This window comes from Pinus tabuliformis, chromosome 1_2 (assembly GCF_031772625.1).
Source record: "Pinus tabuliformis cultivar Carrire ecotype Pingquan chromosome 1_2, CPIR1, whole genome shotgun sequence".
In the NCBI taxonomy this organism is placed as follows: domain Eukaryota; kingdom Viridiplantae; phylum Streptophyta; class Pinopsida; order Pinales; family Pinaceae; genus Pinus; species Pinus tabuliformis.
The window spans coordinates 797,348,010-797,367,185 of NC_142298.1; the positions used below are offsets into that span (position 1 = coordinate 797,348,010).

The window sequence follows — 19,176 nt, forward strand, 5'->3', positions numbered from 1 at the left end:
GCCCTTAAATCCTCATCCCCTTTTCCTAGAAAACCTTGTACCTTGCTTACGAAGCAAGAAAGTCCCATTCCTGAGTCTCCCCTAGGAAAAGGATCTCTGAGATCACTTCACGTCCATCTTAGTTGACCTATCCTTCATAAGTGATTCTCTATATATTGGGTCTCCTCCCATCGGTGAAAGTCCATAAAGGGTAGGAAGCTTTAGCTATGGTGACAATGGGCTTTAACTTCATTATTTCTCTTGACTTAGCAAGTGCACCTCTAGGACCCCCTGCTAGTTTGAGAAGTAACAGGGTTCACATGGGCAGATGCCAGGAAGCAATGATAGATGGCAAGAGAACCCTGCAAAAAATAGAAATGACATTGGTATTATTTGAGTGTGAACTGCTTTGGGGGATCTTTCTATGATTACCTCAACTGATTATGATTCTTGACAGATTGCTCAGAGTGGAACAGAGACTGTTGTGGGAATTATGGAAGATTATATGGATTCAAATCAGGTTGATTTTGAAGATTCTGAGGGCGTAGATTTTCTGTATGACACTTTTTTCCTTGGATAAGGTAGAGGGATTATAAGATTGGGTTACAATAGTTTCCCCCGCAATTGTTGTGGAAGGCTGTGATTGAAAGCATTCCAACTGTGAAGGGCACTCTTTTAAAAAGTTTATTTTCCAGGCTTGAAACAAACAGATTGGTTTGATGGGGATTTGAGGATAGGTGTTTGATTTTGTAACACATATGTATATGCTTGTGCAACAATATCCTTGATTGGGGCTGACCTACAGCCATAAATTAGGTTGACCTGTGGATGTAAAGCCCAGGGCAGAACCCTGTAATCCTTGATATTTGAGTAAATTCAAGAGTGCTTCCTTCACATGGTTCATGCAACCAAGGTGGAAAGTTCATTTGATAATTCTTCAAGCCCATGATCCACTCAGAGAGACCTTAAGGGGACAGAACAGCACATTCTGAAGAATGGATGAAGCATCTACATTTGGAAGGGCCTTTAGAGGCCAGATGTTACACATGGAAGCCCCTACTTTCCATCATTTATGGAGATACCCTTCTGTGGGGTTGATTTTATTGCACATGTGTCATGTACAAACCATATTTTCTGTATTCAAGATTAGTTAGAGAAGAGGCCTCTTTGCCCATCCATAGGGTAGATTAGGGTTTTTACTTGAGAAATTAATATTATAATATAAAGGAAGTTGAACATCTCCCCATAAATAGAGAGCACTTTCTCATCTGAAAATCATGCTTAGATTGGGGGAGAAATCCCATAGCAAATTCTGAAATTTCTGAAATTTTGTTGGAGCATTTTTATCTTGGATTTGGTGCAATAGATGGAAGGCTAATGTGGCTCATTGAGACGAAATGATTCGTTGATGATTTCTGCAACTTCGTTGATTTTCATGGCTAGGGTTTATGGATGAGCAGTGATTCCTGGAATAAGTAGTTTCTCTAATTCTCGTGGATTTATTTGTTGGATATGTTAAGTGCAAATGCCCTTATCTACTTGTGGGGGTGCATTATCTTTTTATTTTTCTTGATAAATCCTATCTTGTAAACTTTAGGAAGAGTTCTAGTGAAGAAATTTTCCCTGAAGGTATCTTGGAGCATGTATAAGTACTAGGACAATCTTCCAAGGTTAATACTGGACAACCCTAGTCGTCACCCTGGATCCATTCATAGATTTTCAAGGTAAACCTAGTTGACCCCTATGCTGAATGAATTTATGAAAAGATTCTGGTCTCTGAAAAGACACTAGTCTCTAGTCCTCCCATCAACTTTCATACCCTGACATCCTACCAAAACCATTTTGATGGACTTGCTCTTCACATCACCTTAGAACTCATTGCCTAAAATCTAGCAGTGTTAGCTTAGGGAAGCCCTCTTGAGCCAGAGGAGAGCCAAACTAAAGTGACAAGAGGGTTGGTGAGATGACAGTAGCCTCCTCTTACTTTCACTCAGATCACACTTGAGCTTTTCAGACTTTATCTCAAGAAGTGGGAGTTTGTGTGATAACAAGGCCAAAAATTAAAATACATTGTCTCCTGAACAACAAATATGGTCCAGTGAAATTCAGCGATTTGATATCAATGTGTTTTTTGTTTTCTCTTCTTCTCATCCCCAGAAATTCAGGGAAACTACTAGCTGTTTCAAACATCAGCTCCGTTTCCCCTATTCCCAGAACTCTTAGAATATAGAATGTGACTAAGCTATAAATAGCTTTCAGAATCTCCCAAAACATATTGAAATTTCCAAGATAATCTAATAGAATATTGCCACCCCTCCTTAACCAGGCAAGAATCAGAAAAATGTTTATAACAGATTGATCTGAAAGATCAAATTTATGCACAAATTCCCATGACTTATAATAGATTTGAAATGCCATGGACCAATAGGAATAAATAGAGTTTTTAAAGCTTCATTAGCATTGAAATCAATTATCCTTTATTGGTATATGCATTAATCTTGATCATTTTAATATTCAGTACAATAATCTTATTGATTTTCATTGCATTGCTCAACAACATTTAAAAGGACAATAACATATGTATTATCTGATTGACAATTGTGTCAATTTTCTGCTAGCATTTTACCCTTAAAAGGATAGAAACATATAAATGCTTTAAAATAGTTTCATTTCAGAAATAGTGGGAATAACAGAAAGCAATGAACACAAACATTCAACGAGTTTATTTTCACACCAAACATGTAATGTTCACAACTGTTGTTAGGGTCATTAAATAAGGTGACTCTCCTACATGTATCAAAACTAGTAACAAAGGCCCAGCTTAGCTAATAGAGATATATAGGAGAAGCAACATTAAGCAACGCAAAACTTCGTAGAAGGTTAGTGGTTTTCTTGTAAAGCTGATGTCTACTCTATAAATCACCAAAGGAACACCTTCAGGAGTTCCTGATCGGAAGAAATTGACAATAGGACACAAAAGAAAGTTCTACTCAAAACCTGATGTATGTGACCCAATCAAAATCTAGTTTGAGAATTCTTAATCAAGATTCAAAATGAATCTGCAGAAAAAATAACCAAATGGCAAAAACATAAAGTTAATTGAATTTATAAAAGAGCAAATATGAGTAACTGATCTTGAAAAAACCTTGGCCTGTGAGGAAGTAGCACAGTTGTGGCAGTTAAATCATCTATGGGGCAAACGAGTAATTCAGAGTTGAAGATCTCTTCGCTCCTCCTTATGAGAAAAAAGTGGCTTCCTCGATGATTTACTTGTATGTCAACTCCCTCAATGCGCTGAGTTAAGTATTTCAGTTCCTTCTGTGGATCAGAAAGATTTAGGTAGAGGACAAATTGTGTGGCTCTACTTGCAGACTCAACAAAATGGTACTCTTTGCTTTCAGATTCGTTAAGTGATAAAGAGAATTCTTCATCCTTTTCATGATATAGGCAAGTATCATCAGACTGATCTGAACCCAGATGGTGCCACCATACCTGGGAAATAAGAAGTTGCATGAATAACAGTATGGAAGAACAGACATGAAACAACTAAGCATGATACAAACATAATCCAGTAAATAACCAATTTGCGGCTTTATTCAGAGTAAAGAAAGTCTGATATTCTCTTCCATGTTTGTACCATCTACAGTAAAAATTACTTCACAAAGCTCTTTAGAATTATATATATATATATATATAATGCATTTGAAACAGAGTAAAGAATATATAATGTTTTCGTTGGGATTTGTACCATCTACTGTATATTTGAAATTAAAAGTTGCATTTTTCAACTAAAACAAAAAAAAGCAATTGAACTTTTCCATGCAATTATTAGCTTCAATGTTATGGACATCAAATGGGCCAGAAAGGAACATCAACAATTGAGATCTATTATCACAAAATTTAGCACCTTAGTGCAAAGCCTTCACAAGGTGCTAAGAGGAGTGGAACATTAAAACTTAAAAGTGTTCCCCCTGTCACCCAAGCAACAACTTCCCTCGTTTTAGTGATGAACAGATCCAACTAAGGGAGGATTGCCTGGAAGGACTTAGGACTCCTAAGTCAAGATACAATCAAGTCTAAGATGTCCTAACTCCTAAATATATACCCAATTCCCCACCAATGGAATGTATCAAGCAAATTAAAAGTTAGGTGGCTAATCAAGGTGAATTCCAAATTTTGTTTGAAGTGTTCTAAGGCTGATTTAGGGGGTTTATTAGGTAACAATTGTTAGTTTCTGCAACATCGGATGTGTTCAAGCCATGAAATTTGGTGGAGAGGCTAGAATACATGAGATCTCCAAAACCCAGAAATTTTTTCTAGAAAATCCACTTAGATATGACTTAATTAGATTATTAACCAATTTTTTAAATATTTCCTAAGTCTAAACTTAGGAAATATGGTTAATTAATCAGAATTAATTAAGTCAAGGTGATAATCATCTAAAAACCCACACGGATCGACTCCAAGATGATCCTACCCATTCATTAAGATTTAATCTTGGTCGTTGGTGCTCCAATAGTGGATTATAAGAGGAAGACAATGGGCACTTGGAGAAAACACACTAACAGTTCGATTTCCTTGGCAGATTGATTTCCAGATGGCAGCAGCAGTTACTAGAGAGCCATAGATCAAACCAAAGACAATGAGGGGCAGAGACAATGATCTGGAGAAAGTTTTCCAGATCCAGAAAGGCAGCAGCAAGGGGTCGAGTTATTCCCAGTGAGGCAACGCAGAGGACTGCGCAGTTGCTTCAGAGAAGCAATTAGATTTAGCTGGAGGGAAATTCGTTTTTAGTTCCAGAGGTCGGGCAGAAGGTCCAGAGTGATGGAGAAGTGATTTCCTCGGCAGAGACAGGCAGAACAATTTCATCAGAGGCAGTTCAAAAGCTAAACGTCATAGGGTTTGTGCAAAGAAGTGCAAATGCTGACGTAGAGGGTCCAAGAGGACAAGTTTCTGAAGAGAAGTGTCAGGATTGCTTGTGGAAGAAGGGTAATTCCCTCAGGTAATTTTGCCCATATTTTATTGCTGTATTGATTGTCAGTTGGGCATCCATAGATTGTACTTAGAATTTCACTGCTGCATAATAATAAAAACCCTCACTGCTGCATGGGTCTTCCCACATTGGGTTTTTCTAGGGACTTTTGTTCAAAAATAACGGTGTCATTTGTATTTTGTGTGTGCTAGAATTTTCTCATTTCCCAGCGCTATTATTTTCGCAGTATTTTATTTGTGAAGGTTGCACTGTGATTTATTTGATATTTGTCATAGTAGATAAATTGTTAAAATAATTAATAATTAGAAAAATAAATTCCAGTTGCTGCAATAGGATTCCAGTTTTGGAATTTTGACACGGTATCAGAGCGTGAGCGATCAGTAGGGAAGTTCAGAAGCGAAGAAGGGAATTTCACTGTTCAGAAGGAGCAGCAGGTCCAAATTCCTAGAGGTAGTGCAGTGCTCAAACAGGCAGGCTGAATTGTTGGGCATAAATTCCATTTTCAGTTGCAGGGTTGTAGAAAAGTTGAATTGCCCGGGATTGTGATTCCAGCAATCAGAGGGAGTAGTTGCAGCTCAAATTTTCGCTGAGCAGATTTCTGGTTGGACGCAGAGGGCTTTGCAGCAGTTTGCAGTAGCATAATCAACATTGGGTGGAAGAGAAAAGCACACACAGCTGAGGGAAAATTTCTCTCAGGGAACTTCGAGTCTCAAAAGTTCAATTTTTCCAAGCAGATTGGCAGTAGCAGCTAGCAAATCTGCTCATTCCAGAAGGGAGTGCGAGTAGCAGAGCAACAACAAAGTAAAAGGAAAGAGCGGGTTTTGGACAATTTTTGAGATGGCCATAGCACGACTTAGAGATCAAGATAGGTTGGAGGGTTCCTCCAACTATGTCATCTAGAAGGCCAAGATGTCCTTCCTATTGGATGAATATGGCCTAAAGCTCTACATAGATAATGTGGTGGCAGTTCCCTAGGATGTAAATCAACTGAAGTAATACAAAAAGGAGATGGCGCGGACGAAGCGGTTGATCCTGGATGGAGTCTGGGACCATATTGTCTCACACGTAACTAGAAAGGATACTGCCAAAGAGATACGGGATGCTCTCTCCATGCTATATCAGGGAACTTCTAAGTAGCGAAAGATGTTGCTGGAAGAAAACTTGAGATGCATTAGGATGCAGAAGGGGGAAGGCATAGATCCCTTCCTCACTAGGATTCAGGAGGTCCGAGACTAGCTTGTAGTTGTTGGGGTAGCGCCTCAACCAACAGAGCTAGTGAGATTGGCACTGAACAATGTCTTTGAGGAGTGGAAAGTTTTTGTCCAAAGTATATTGGGTAGAGACAAGCTACCAAACTGTGATAGGATGTGGGTTGATTTGCAGCAAGAGGAGTTGAGGCGATCTTTGTTAAAGATCTCCATCAATGGCAGCAGTAGTAGCGGATCGAAGGTGGTGAAGGAGGGGGAGAATGTGGCCCTCGCATCAAAGGGCCCCGTCAAGGGTAGGGGGAGCAGAGAAAGAAGAAGAAGGACCTATCTAAGGTCAAAGTCTTCAGGTGTGTCGAGTTTGGCCACTACAGTACCTAGAGTCCTTTCAGAAAGAAGTACAAACAAGAGAAGCAGGACCAAGCAGTAGCACATGCTAAGATATATAGGTTGTCCTCCAGGTTGGAGGAAGACTTTGTGATGTTGGCAGCCATACCTCCAGGAGTGAGGTGGGGTGACTTGGAGTTGTAGCCCAAGAGTGCTACAAAGATTGCAGGATCCTCAAGGAGTCCACCTCATGGGTCATTACCTTGCTACGGGGGCCCACAGTGTTCAATAGCAGGATGGATCAATGACAATTGATGTAGTCAATACCAGAGTGACAATTGTAGACTAGTAGCAATCAAATGTTGATGAGAGCAGTGCAGTGTTGACAATAGAGCAGGTGGCTCAGTGTAGAGTTAGCAGCAGCGCAGATTCTTTAGTGACAGTGCAAATGCTAGTGGCAGTCAGGACTCGAGAGACAGATGCATCATACTGAACACAGTTGATTCAGTATTTTGGATGCTTTCAGTTGCAGTAGTTGCAGTTGTAGTAACAACAAATGAGAGGTAGTTGTAATGCAGATGCAAAGTTGGCAGTAGTATGGCAGTGTTAGCGGCAACACAGATGCAACATCAAAGTTGCGCAGTAGTTGGTGGGAAGCAACAGCTAGACATCAATAGCGTAACAGAGGTGATACACAGACAGGGTGTTGTGGTAAGATGTGCAGCACTAGAGAGAGAACATAGTCCTTGCAAAGAGGGAGTGTTAGTTTCTATAGCATCGGATGTGTTATGGCCATTAAATTTGGTGGAGAGGCTAGAATACATGAGATCTCCAAAACCTAGAAATCGTTTCTGGAAATTCCACTTGGAGACGCAAAGGAGGGACAACATAGAGCCTAGAGGCTGTGATGTTGGGACTGCGCAGTCCCTACACAGAAGCTAACGCAGTGCGACGAAGAGGGAGCAGCAAGTCCTCTCTAGAGTCAAAATCTCGCTGAGAAGTGTGAGAAAATTGTTTGTAAAATTTCTCATAGAAATTCCTCTTCTATTCTACTGGTTGTATCTTGTACATGAGAATTTTGTTGAAGATTAATAAAGGAAAAATCATCTGCTGCACCGATTTTCCCACATTGGGTTTTTCTAGGGACAATTGTCCAAAAATAACTGTCATTGTGATTATATTTGTGCTAGTATTTTTCCTTGCATTTAATTTCCACAATATTTTAATTGTGAAGGCTGCAGTAGAATTTATTTTGATATTTGATGTAGAACACAGTGAATAACTTATTTCTGAATTAATAAGTAGAAGAAGTAATATCAGTCACTACAGTTGGATTTCTATTTAGAAATTTTCACACTGTGAAGCGCGCTACACCAACTAGGTCAGTTGTACTTTGTTCAGGGTAGATTGGTTGTCATAGTAGTTGACACCAAACCCTAGTTTGTATTCTTGTATTAGTGTGATTGTATGAGGGCCATGATCCTAGTACAAGAGCCCTAGACTATTGTATTATAGTTTGTTAATATAACAATGTTGGGCAATTAAATTTGTAAAATGTTGTCTATATTGTGCACGTGTTGATTTATTGCTATTTATATTCAATTGTGGAAAGTAGTTTGCTGTGTTATTTGGATTGGTAGTATCAGAGATTCTAAGACCCTAACGTAGATTCCAGTGCCATGGAAAAACAACATATTGATCCTTACTTTTGACTTTAGTCATTATTATCCTCTCAATATTCTTGTTTGCCATTAATGCTATCATATACATCTGAGTATTCTTTGGTTATTTTATCAATTATGGCCACATGATTGTGATATTGTGAAACATCAGTGGTTGTTCTATGTTTACAAAATTTTAGTCAGGTACTTAGAAAGTAACTGCAAGCAAAGCAGGGGATAAACAGAAGTCAAAGTAACTACGAATGAAGGCAATGTATTTATGTGATTTTACTTGCTAGTTAATAACAGACTAGAAGATTTTCACAAACAAACTGAAAAAAGGCTTACAATATGGACAGTTCTAAATGCCGACACTAAACCCATGAAAGAGGGATACGCTTTCACAGGAAATCAAGAAAAAATAGACTGCTGCAAATAACTTATTATGATGATTGCACTGGCTGTTTGGCAGAACTCAGCAACTTACAAGTTGCTAAGCTCATTCCCATTTTGATAAGTATCTTGAATCTCATACGCTGATCTCAATTCTCTAGGGATATCAAAGACGCAGATATCATGTATATTTAACCCTTACCTAAAAATGATTTTGTAAATCTGACTGACATTACCTTAAATTGATGCTTAACACAAACTTTGTAAAAGAATTTGTTCAAACATACCATCAACTTTCGAAATTTTATATATAAATAAGAAGCAAATACATTGTATAGAAATATTAACCTTGAAGGGTCGATGTATATCATCCATAGTAATGTACAGAAGCGTCTCATTGTCAGCCCATTCCAAATGGCAGGTAATTCCCATTAACGGGCTGCCAATCAATTCTCCATTTTCTGCATTAATGACATATACGTTGTAGATTTCATCACCTTTAGTGTCCTCTGCATATGCAATCATCTTGTGATTCGGGCTCACCTGAAAAAGACCCAAGGTGGGATGATGAACCAAAATAATCTTCCTATCTGGATAGGAATTGACAAATGTCTATGACAGCAGTACCTTGAAAGCATTAATCTGATAATACTCATGTTTCTCAGCCTCCACATTTTCATCAAATAAAACCTCCTCCACGGGCTCATCAGGTCCTGTCTTCATTACTTCATTAACTGACCCAGGCCCTTCACCCCCAACAATAAGCCGTCTACAATATTGTTTATATTGCTTTCCCTTTAATGTTTTTTTATAGTAAAAATAAGTTCCTTTGCGGAAAGGAACAGTCATATCAGCTTCTCGGATTCGTTCTCTTAACTCATTATACAGCTCCTCTTGCAATTGTCTTGTATCTGGCAGCAATTTAAAGAATAACAGAGTGCCTTGAATTAAAATGTTACATGGCTCAAGCAAAATTGTGTATGGAAAAAGGAACTAACTATAGGCATACGATATACATTGGTTCTCTATTTATTTAGAACAAATGTAGAGTGTACCGTACTAATGAATATGTAAGTGAGGAAGAAAAAAACTTAAATTGTCAGAAACAAAACATGTTGATTCTTGTCCTACATTTTGCAAAGTATAAAAGCAAGGCATCAACCTAAGAAGCTAACACATCATAGAGCGGGACCAGCAGCATGTTTCTCTACTTTAGACATAAAAAAGTAGCAAGCTACATTTTCAACATCCTTAACCTTCTCTTTTGATATGGCTATTATAATCATAGTTATCAAACTGGCAAACTCACCTGAATCAGGCCAAAAAGTCCAAAATTCAACAATCTTTACATTCATCTGAATTATTTGGTTGAAAACTGTTAATTTCTAACCCTAGCAACCTGTTAATTTATTACCTAGAAGATTTCCTTCTTGTAACAATTAATTATTACATAAATATACTGAATAAAAGCACGACTATGATTTTAACATTTATAACAGTGGAAACACCAATCTCACATTTACATGAACACAAAGATTTCTGCCCTTCAAATCAGTTCTTCATTCAAATAACTTCAGGGCTCTTCCTAGGAGAATGGCCCACTGGGGAAAATACATACAACAAGAACCTGGAATTATTCCAGCTGATCAAACCCTAGATCTGTCCTTTAATCTTGCTAGGCTGATCTGCCCTACACACTTGAATGGAAGTCCTTCTGCACCCAATCACTGATATGTCCTTCTCTCAATGTCTTGTGCTCACTAAGATGTCTCTTGTGTTTCCTCCATTCACTTTGCATTACTTTTATAAGTTTGAGTCATTGACTAAATTAACAACTCTAATCTCCAAAGTGATTGATGGTTGAGATTAGACCTCACCTCACTTGAGATCAATGGTTGAGATTCATCTAATTCACTAATGCAAATAGCCTTTACATTTCATTAGATTACTCACTTTATCTTATAAAAATCAATTATTTTGATAATTAAAGTAACTGCTAACGATAAGGGTTAATTAGATGACTTTCACACACCTAGACATTTAGGCCTGTGCAAAAGTACTTGTCCAAGCTACAAACACCGAAAAAAATGGTTCAGTTTGATCCAAAAGCATTGCACAAGGTTCAATCCCTCAATCTTGAGGCACACGTGTGGGGAGGTTGGTTGTTTGAGTCACACAAGGGAATGTAGCTCATTGTTAACCCTTTCACTGTTGCACTTTGCTTCATGATGGGTCAAATATGTGGTTTAAAATCACTTCACACATGACTCTCCTATTTGTTCAAGCTGCCAAAGACTTCGTAGAAGGCTCAAGCATGCCTCAATCTTCTACATGCAACTTTGGGTGTGTGGTTAGTGATCATTATTGAATTTTCTAAGTCTATCCATTAGAAAATTAGTCTGTATATTGTTGGTTTATTTCTTCTACTTGTAAATTCTGAACAAGTTATTTAAAATAGTTAAATACTGAAATAAACACAATACAGTCACAACATCTACAGATCATCAAATGAAAGAAAACAAACACACAAGTGACACCATTATTTTTGGACAACTGTCCCCGGAAAAACCAAATGTGGGAAAACCGGTGCAACTATTCTGAGGATATATTATTATGCAGTATTTCCTTGAGTACAACTGGGTGCTTAACCGGCTCACCCGACAGAGAAAAATACACGGCAGCAATACCTCTATATTCGGAAACAAGTATTCAAAAAACCTGTCCCACGAAACCCTATCTGGCGACTCTGAAGCTCAGCACTCACCCTTCTGGCCTCTGCATCAACCTCTGTTGATTTGGGGTAGCATCGAATGTGCTCTAGCAATGAAATTTGGTGGAGAGGTTGGGGCACATGAGATCTCCAATACCCAGAAAGGGTTTGGGTAGATTCTAAACAGATCATGAGATATTAAAATAATTAATATCTTTAATGGAGTCCCTGAGTCTAAAATTAGGGAAAATAAAATATTAATGTGTATTAATATGAATCTGTGTTAGAGTGGTCCAAAAGACATGGATCAAGCCAGATATAATCTTAGTCGTTGATTAGGGACTTAATCTCGGCCGTTGAGATGTCAACAGAAAAAATTATAAGAGGAGGCTTGAGGGTCACTTGGAGGAGACACCAGATGATTAGTCATTCTATTCTCTATAGCGGGGTTTGCTAAGAAAGATAGAATTAGTGATCAAGAGAGTAGATGAGGGGCATTGAGTACAAAGAGATAGAGAGGCAGAGATAGTGCTGGGTTAGCAGCAGAGCAGCCAGAGAGAGAGACGTAGGAGTAGCCAGTGCTCACCCAGGGCCACACAGAGGCAGCTAAGTGCTGCGCAGAGCACCAGAGGGGCTAGCGAAGCTAACGCAAAGGCTTAGAGAGCTAACACTGGGCTAGGAGAGGCTGACGCAGTCCAGATTGGGCAGACGCTGGGGTTTCTGGGGCAGATTGGTGCTAAGTAGCTGCCGGAAGGATTATCCGGGGTTTCAGTCAGTAGATTTGTCAAAAACTGAGAGGTATTACTACCAAGGAAATTCTCTGTTGGGTAGGCCAGTTTCGGCACGCAGATTGCACTCTGATATTGCTTAATAAGAAAACCCTCAGATAGCTGCACCAATTTTCCCGCATTGGGTTTTTCCGGGGACATTAGTCCAAAAATAATGGTGTCATGTGGTGTGTTTGTTTTTATTTCTTTTAGTTGCTGATCTGTAATATGTTGAGCATGCACTAGTGTTTATTTTCAGTATTTACATTGTAAATAACTTGTTAAGGAAGATAACAAGTAGGTAGGAATAAATCAGATAAAGTGCATGGAGGGTTTCTAACTAAGTAAACTTAGAAACTTCAACATGGTATCAGAGGGTGATTGTAGATCATAGGAGGACTAAAAGACATCAGCCGAGCGGAGCAATAGCAGCAGAAAACAATTGTCCTGAGGTGACAGAAGTTGTTTCTAGCAACGCAGAAGCTAAGGAGTGTGACGCAGAGCTAGCCAGGTCCATGCAGAGGAAGCCAGGAACTACGCAGAGCCCCAGAAAGGCCATCGTTCCTGACGCAGAAGGCCAGAGGGCTGACGCAGGGCATCCCAGGGCTGACGCAGACCCATCTGGGGTGACACAGAGCCAGTGTGAGGCAGAGAGGGGCTGGCGCAATTCACAGAGAGGCAATTGCTAGGGTCTAGAAGGCTGCAAGAATATTGCAAAGTGGAGTTGGTGAGGTACTGTAGTCAGAACAATACCTAACAGAGCAGGGCCAGAGGAGTTGTTACCAAGGGTTTCTAGTCGAGGAACCCGGATCAGAAGTGCAATTGCACAAGTTGATCAGAGTAGGGGGCATCTCGACAAGCGACACAAGGATTTCCAGGAGGGAAATCAGGACTCAGAGGGAGTCAAGAAGAGAACTTCCAGACGGGAAGTAGAGACTCAGAGGAGTTGAACAAAGAACTTCCAGGAGGGAAGTAGAGGAGTATCATGGCACTACACGGGGTAAGAGACCAGGATAGATTGGATGGAGCATCGAACTTCGCAGTCTGGAAGGAAAGAATCTTATCAGTGCTTGACAAGAATCGTGTCAAGAACTTCGCCTTGAAGGTAATAACTGTCCCAGACTCCAGTCGACCCCAATGATAATGAAATTGGATAAACCAACACTCCCCATGTGTTTCGCGACATGGACTAACCGCTTCTCGTGGATCCTTATAGTTGGTGAAGCAATCGTTGACTAACACCTACGGGTTTTGGTCTAATGACAATCGTGATTCCCAACAAGTGGTATCAGAGCATAGGTCACGAGTTCGATACACACCCAGCTCACGTTGAGGGGGAGATTGTTGGACATTGGATAAACCAACACTCCCTGTGTGTTTTGCGACATGGACTAACCGCCTCTCATGGATCCTTATATCTGGCAATGTAATCGTTGACTAACACCTGCGGGTTTTGGTCTAACGATAATCATGATTCCCAACAATATATACATATATATATATATGGACCCATGGGACCATTACAATATGACGTAATATAATATTGGCAGAAATCAAGAAATGGGTTAAAGTTAAGTGTTGACCGTCGGATCGTGAGCAGATCAACGATGGAGGGTCGCTAAGGAATATCGCTTAATATCATATCATAAGTTATAAAGGGATGGCACATTAAATGTGTGATTGTGATATATAAATATATTATATAGATGCGATATGTATGCGGACCCGCTGCAACATTATAATACGATTGATTGAAATATCGCTTCCGTTGAATCACAATGTTCAAAAGAATTGGCACACTATAAACTGCGATTGCGATATATATATACAGACCCGACAGGTGTATGAACTTCCGTTTAATACAATATCGCATCCGGTTCAATCGCAAGACTTGAAGGAGTGTAACGATATAAATGCAGACTGCGATATACTATGCGGACCCGATAGCTCCATAAAATATACCTTATGTAATACCGCGTCCGGGTATCAGGGAATTGGCTATGCTATGTGCAAATCTGCCAATTGCGATAAAGCTGTGGAGGAGCAGACCCGCTGAAGTTATAGATGCGGGCGTAAGGCATTTGAAGTCCGGCCTTATGTGTTCGAAGGGTGTATTTCCGTGTATTCCTGTGGTTCCGATAAATGTGTTGCCCGGGTTTAAAGGCTTAAGGCCTTGTCATATTAAAGCTCTGATTGTGATTGCAATTGTGACATGGCATGTGGGACCTCCCTGCTGGTACAATCTCTCCAATGAAATCCTCCGTAAACAATGAAGTGTATGAATATTATTAAAGGAAAAAGGACCTCTCTGATATTTTTAATAAGCAACATTTCTTTGTATTTCGGCCTCTCTTCCTCCTGAACGTGTCCAATGAGCATTGGTGAACACAAAGAGACAGAGGAAGCCATAGATCGGGAAGCCAAAGATCAAGCAATCAAAGGAGGAAGCCAAAAGGTCAAGCGAGCACAGAGGAAGCGGAAGTTCAAGCGAGCGAAAGGGAAGCCAAAGGTCAGGCGTATCAATATAAGAAAACAGAGAATTGCCTTTATGCAGTTGTTGTTGAAAAACTGGAAGAAACAGAGGCAGCCGTAGGTCCAGCAGAACAGAAAAGGACCAAAGGTCCAGCAAGACAGGAGGTAGTCAAAGGACGAGCAACTCTGTTGATCGTGTTACCTTGTGAAAGACTCAGACCTGTGATGAATTAATCAGGTACACAATGCGTTATGAAGAACAATTCTGTGATGTAATAAATAAAGTTTTATCTGACATTGTTTGAAGGGAGAAGTAGCCAGCAGAGAAGCAATCACTCCTGAAGCATTTACTGTGACAGTTAGAATAGGGGCTTGAACAGAGAGTTGGTTCTTGTGCAAAGCTTAGTGTAGCTAATAGTAGACTCACTAAAGTTGTGTGGAGACATTATCAAAGATCATGATGGCTATTGCAGACTCTGTGTGGATGGTATGAAGAGTTGTATAGACTTCTTCATATGAAGACTGATTACCATTGATGCTGTAGCATGGAGACTACAGTGAAGCTGTAAACAGACATAACTTAGTAAAGAAGAGTTCTGAGAGCAGAACATTACTATCAAACATGCCTTGAAGAGGGTTGGAGCCCTTGGGGTTGGTGCCTCAGAAGTTTGAAGGATTGGTGTCCTTAGAGTTGGTGCTCCTATATCCAAGGTTGGTGCCTTGACAAAACAGATCCAGACAGCTTGCAGCAGAGGGTTGGAGCCCTTGAGGTTGGTGCCTCAGAACTGGAAGGATTGGTGTCCTGGGAGTTGGTGCTCCTAAGTCCAAGGTTGGTGCCTTGACAAAACAGAGTTGGTGCTCTGGAGGTTGGAGCCTCACAAAAGTCCAAGTTGGTGCTTGGCAACAGATTGGAATTATATATATATTGTATCTATTTTATTGCAAAGATTATATTAATAAAATCATTTATTCTTGTTGTTCATCTTGTGTTCTGAATATAAATGTTTTAACTGGTAAAATAACAATTGAAAAGAAATACTGATTCACCCCCCTCTCAGTATTTCCAACAATTGGTATCAGAGCCAGTACCTTCATTCAAAGCCTAACAGCTTGAAGGTTGATCTTTAGAACACAAATGGCGAAGTCAAGGAAGAAAGTCTCCAATCCTCCTAAAGATGTGTCTCCCTCTACCACTGAAATAGAAGACAATCAATTTGAGGAGGCTCCATGGTTCAATGGAAACTTTAATATATGGGAAGCAAGAATGAGGAATTTCTTAAAGACTCAAGGCATTGAAATCTGGAAATCAGTAATTGTTGATAGCATGATGGATGGAGAATCCAAGGAGTACAATGAAAAAGCAATGAAGGCAATCTTGAATGGGCTACCTGATTCTATAAAGAACAATTTAGGAAAATATTCATCAACAAAGGGTATATGGGACAAACTTCATGACCTTCACTCAAAAGGAGCATTGACCATGACCATCAATCATGAAGATGATGGAAATCAAGAAGGAAATCCAGAACCCATCACAGAAGCTGAAAATAAGAATGATGACATCAAGGCTCAAGAAGACCTAGAAGATGAAGATAATGAAAAAGATTTTGTAGAAGATTTCCTCACTCAACTTATGGCAGCCATGGAAGAGATTAACAATTTGAAAAAAGAAAATGAGGAACTTAAGAAGAAAGTGCAAGTTGGTGACCAAGACAAGAGCAGGAAGGAAGTTGACCTTGTCAAGCTTCAAGTACAAGAAAGGGATGAAGAGCTTAGCAAGCTTAAGAAGGAATTTCATCAAAGCAAAAGAAAGCAGCATGAAGAAGCCATATCCATGACAAATCAATTGGATAAAGCAAAGAAACGGGAAGATAACTTGTCAAACCACCTTGAACAAAGGCACCAGAGATTGAACAAACTTGAAGCAGAGATTGGTCAATACAAGGAAGAGGTCTCCTCCCTTAGATCACAACTAGAAGAAGCAAGGAAACAAGCACAAGGAACTGAGAAGACAATGGAAGCATTGGAAATCATAGAAGGACAAGTTGATGAAGCAGAAAAGGAAAGAAACACCATGATATGTCAACTAAAAGCAAAGGATGAAGAAATCTTCAAATTAAAATCTAACATCAAACTTCCCAAGGTCGAAACATGTAAAGATACAAGGATCAAGGAAGAAATGGAGAGCAGTCTAGCAATGGAAAATGAAGAAATCTTCAAAATGAAGTCAGATATCATCTCCCTTAAAATAGAAGCAAATGAAGCTACTCATATCAAGGAAGAAACTGAGAAACAACCTGCTAGGAAGAATAATGATTGTGAAAGATTGGAAGAAGAGATTGTCTCCCTCAGGAAAAAGGTTGAAGAGATGGACAAAATCTTGAAGAGCTATCAAGCCTTGGATGACATGCTCAGCCATCAAAATTGTCCATTTGATAAATTAGGTCTCCGGTATGCAGGTGAATCCTCAAACAAGAATGATAATGCTTCAAACAAAAGGGATGTGAAGAAGCCAAAAAGAAATGGTGATGCTCCCAGTTCCAGGAAAGGCAAGGAGAAAAATCAAGGCAACAATGGAAGAAATCCTGCTCCAAGAAGAAATGTAGATAATGTCAAAGATGCTAGAAGCAATGGTTATCATCAAAGGATCTCAAGACAAAAAACTTCAGAAGTACATCAAGGAAATCTCCATCTTCTAGGTACCAAAGTTTATTTCTTGGTTATTGTTATTCTTGTACAAACTTTGGTCACATGGCAAAAGATTGCAAAACATATCATAAATATCGATGTTATGGTCCCCAACCATATCATAAAGATAGATATTATGGTCCCCAACAATCTCCAAGGAACAATTTTGCAGGGAGAAATCATGAATTATTATTCATGAACAATGTAGAATGCTTCAAGTGTCATAACATTGGTCATATGGCACGTGATTGTAACTTAACTTGAGCTCTTACACAAGCTAGAACCATGCAAAAGAAGAAAGTTACACAAGTATGGAGAAGGAAGCAAATACAATCGAAAGTCCCTTGAACTCTCCAGCCAACAACTCATGTTATTGGCCTGATTTTTGACAATCTAAGCATTTGATGGGAAGACTCAGCCAAAAGAGATGATGCATACAGTTAGGGGTAGCTTGTGAATCTTGATCATTATTGCAGAAGCTATTAGTGAAAGGGTCCTTATGAAATCCTTATTGAGCTATATTAACAATCATTCTTAGATAAAGATCATCTCTCAGGAGCACTCCATTGAAGAATTGATCTCTTAACTATTCTTTGAACTGTTGTTAAAGATGTTTTCCACTTCATCACTAAGTAGTAATTGGAGCAACAGAGAAGGTCATCTAATACTAGAGAAATAGGGCAAATAACTATGGTGCTGATATTGCAGAGGTAAAATGTCTCGACTCAGGGATTTGATGTGAGAATAGGTAGATTATGGACACATATAAAGGCAACCTTCAAACAAACAAATACATCTGAAATGGAGCATGAAGAAAGAGTAATTGGCAGCATCTAACCAAAACTAAAGCATTGCAAAAAGATGCAAATCAGCAAAAAGAATTTGAAAGACTGTCACAGATTGGATATAAAAATCAACTAGTGGAGATAACTTGCAGAAACATTTACAAGAACACAAGGAAAAGATGACTCATCAAAAAGACTATAGAAAGGAGAATGATGTGCAGTGGAATATAGCTCAGTAACTTAAGGAGAAGCACAAAAATACAAAGGAACTCGGATCTAAAGAGAGATAGCAAGAAAGACAATTTCAGTGGCATTTTCTCTTGATTTGGACTATGAAGGCCTCTTAATTCTGACTGTGGAGACAACAAAATATGGATTGAAGCATAAAAACGTGGACTTGAACATTTGGTGTGTGGCTATTTGAAATCTGTTTGAAAGCATTGAAGTGGAGCATCTTTAAGCATTGTTAAAGCCATGATAAAGTAGTTTTGAGACATGAAGAGGGGATAATGTGCTAATTGATGATAAAGCATCAATCCTTCTATCTTGAGTAAAAAGAAGAGCACTATTACAGGGGGAGTAACATACTCATGAAGATCTACTATTCATAAAGAACAGAAGCAGTCTGATAGGGGGAGTCCCTAAGCATTCCTTTGCCATTGATGTTAAAGGGGGAGAGAAGAAGAATATTGCCATCAATAACAAAGGGGGAGATTGTTGACCTAGATTGTCATTGATGTCAATATGGCAATATTCTAGGAGAAGTGGAGCAAGAAGCCATGAGGAGAAACCAGAGGAAAGCCAAGACAGTCAGCCCATTGGAGAGAATATTGGAAGTCATAGGAGCTATCAGAGCAGAGCTATCAAAGCAGAGAAGAGGTCATTGGAAGCCACAAGAAACAAAAAGAAACACTTATTGGAGGAATATCAGAGAAGAGCTATTGGAGCAGTGTATCGGAGGCCATAGGAGCGACAAGTGAAGAAAATGCAGATCAAAGCAAATAAGAGCGAAGCAGTATATATATATATATATATATATATATATATATATATATAGATATAGATATAGATATAGATATAGATATAGATATATATATCAGAGAGAATATATTATAGCGGAGCAGTATATATATATACCGGACTGCCGATTGAGATATTGGCGGGTTCTATTATGTGCGACATTGAAAGCGTCGATT

At 39.1% G+C, this 19,176-nt stretch overlaps 1 protein-coding gene across 1 annotated transcript in view; it reads right to left on the bottom strand.

The window, feature by feature from the left end:
* The window catches only part of LOC149208304 (uncharacterized), a 356,138-nt gene that overhangs the window by 299,191 nt on the left and 37,771 nt on the right, over positions 1-19,176 (bottom strand). Inside the window, exons 2-4 of the mRNA XM_089398295.1 lie at positions 9,186-9,469; positions 8,907-9,101; positions 3,125-3,471 (exon numbers count right to left, since the gene is read on the bottom strand). Coding sequence (XP_089254421.1) covers positions 3,125-3,471; positions 8,907-9,101; positions 9,186-9,469 — 826 coding nt within the window. The remainder of the gene's footprint in view (positions 1-3,124; positions 3,472-8,906; positions 9,102-9,185; positions 9,470-19,176) is intronic.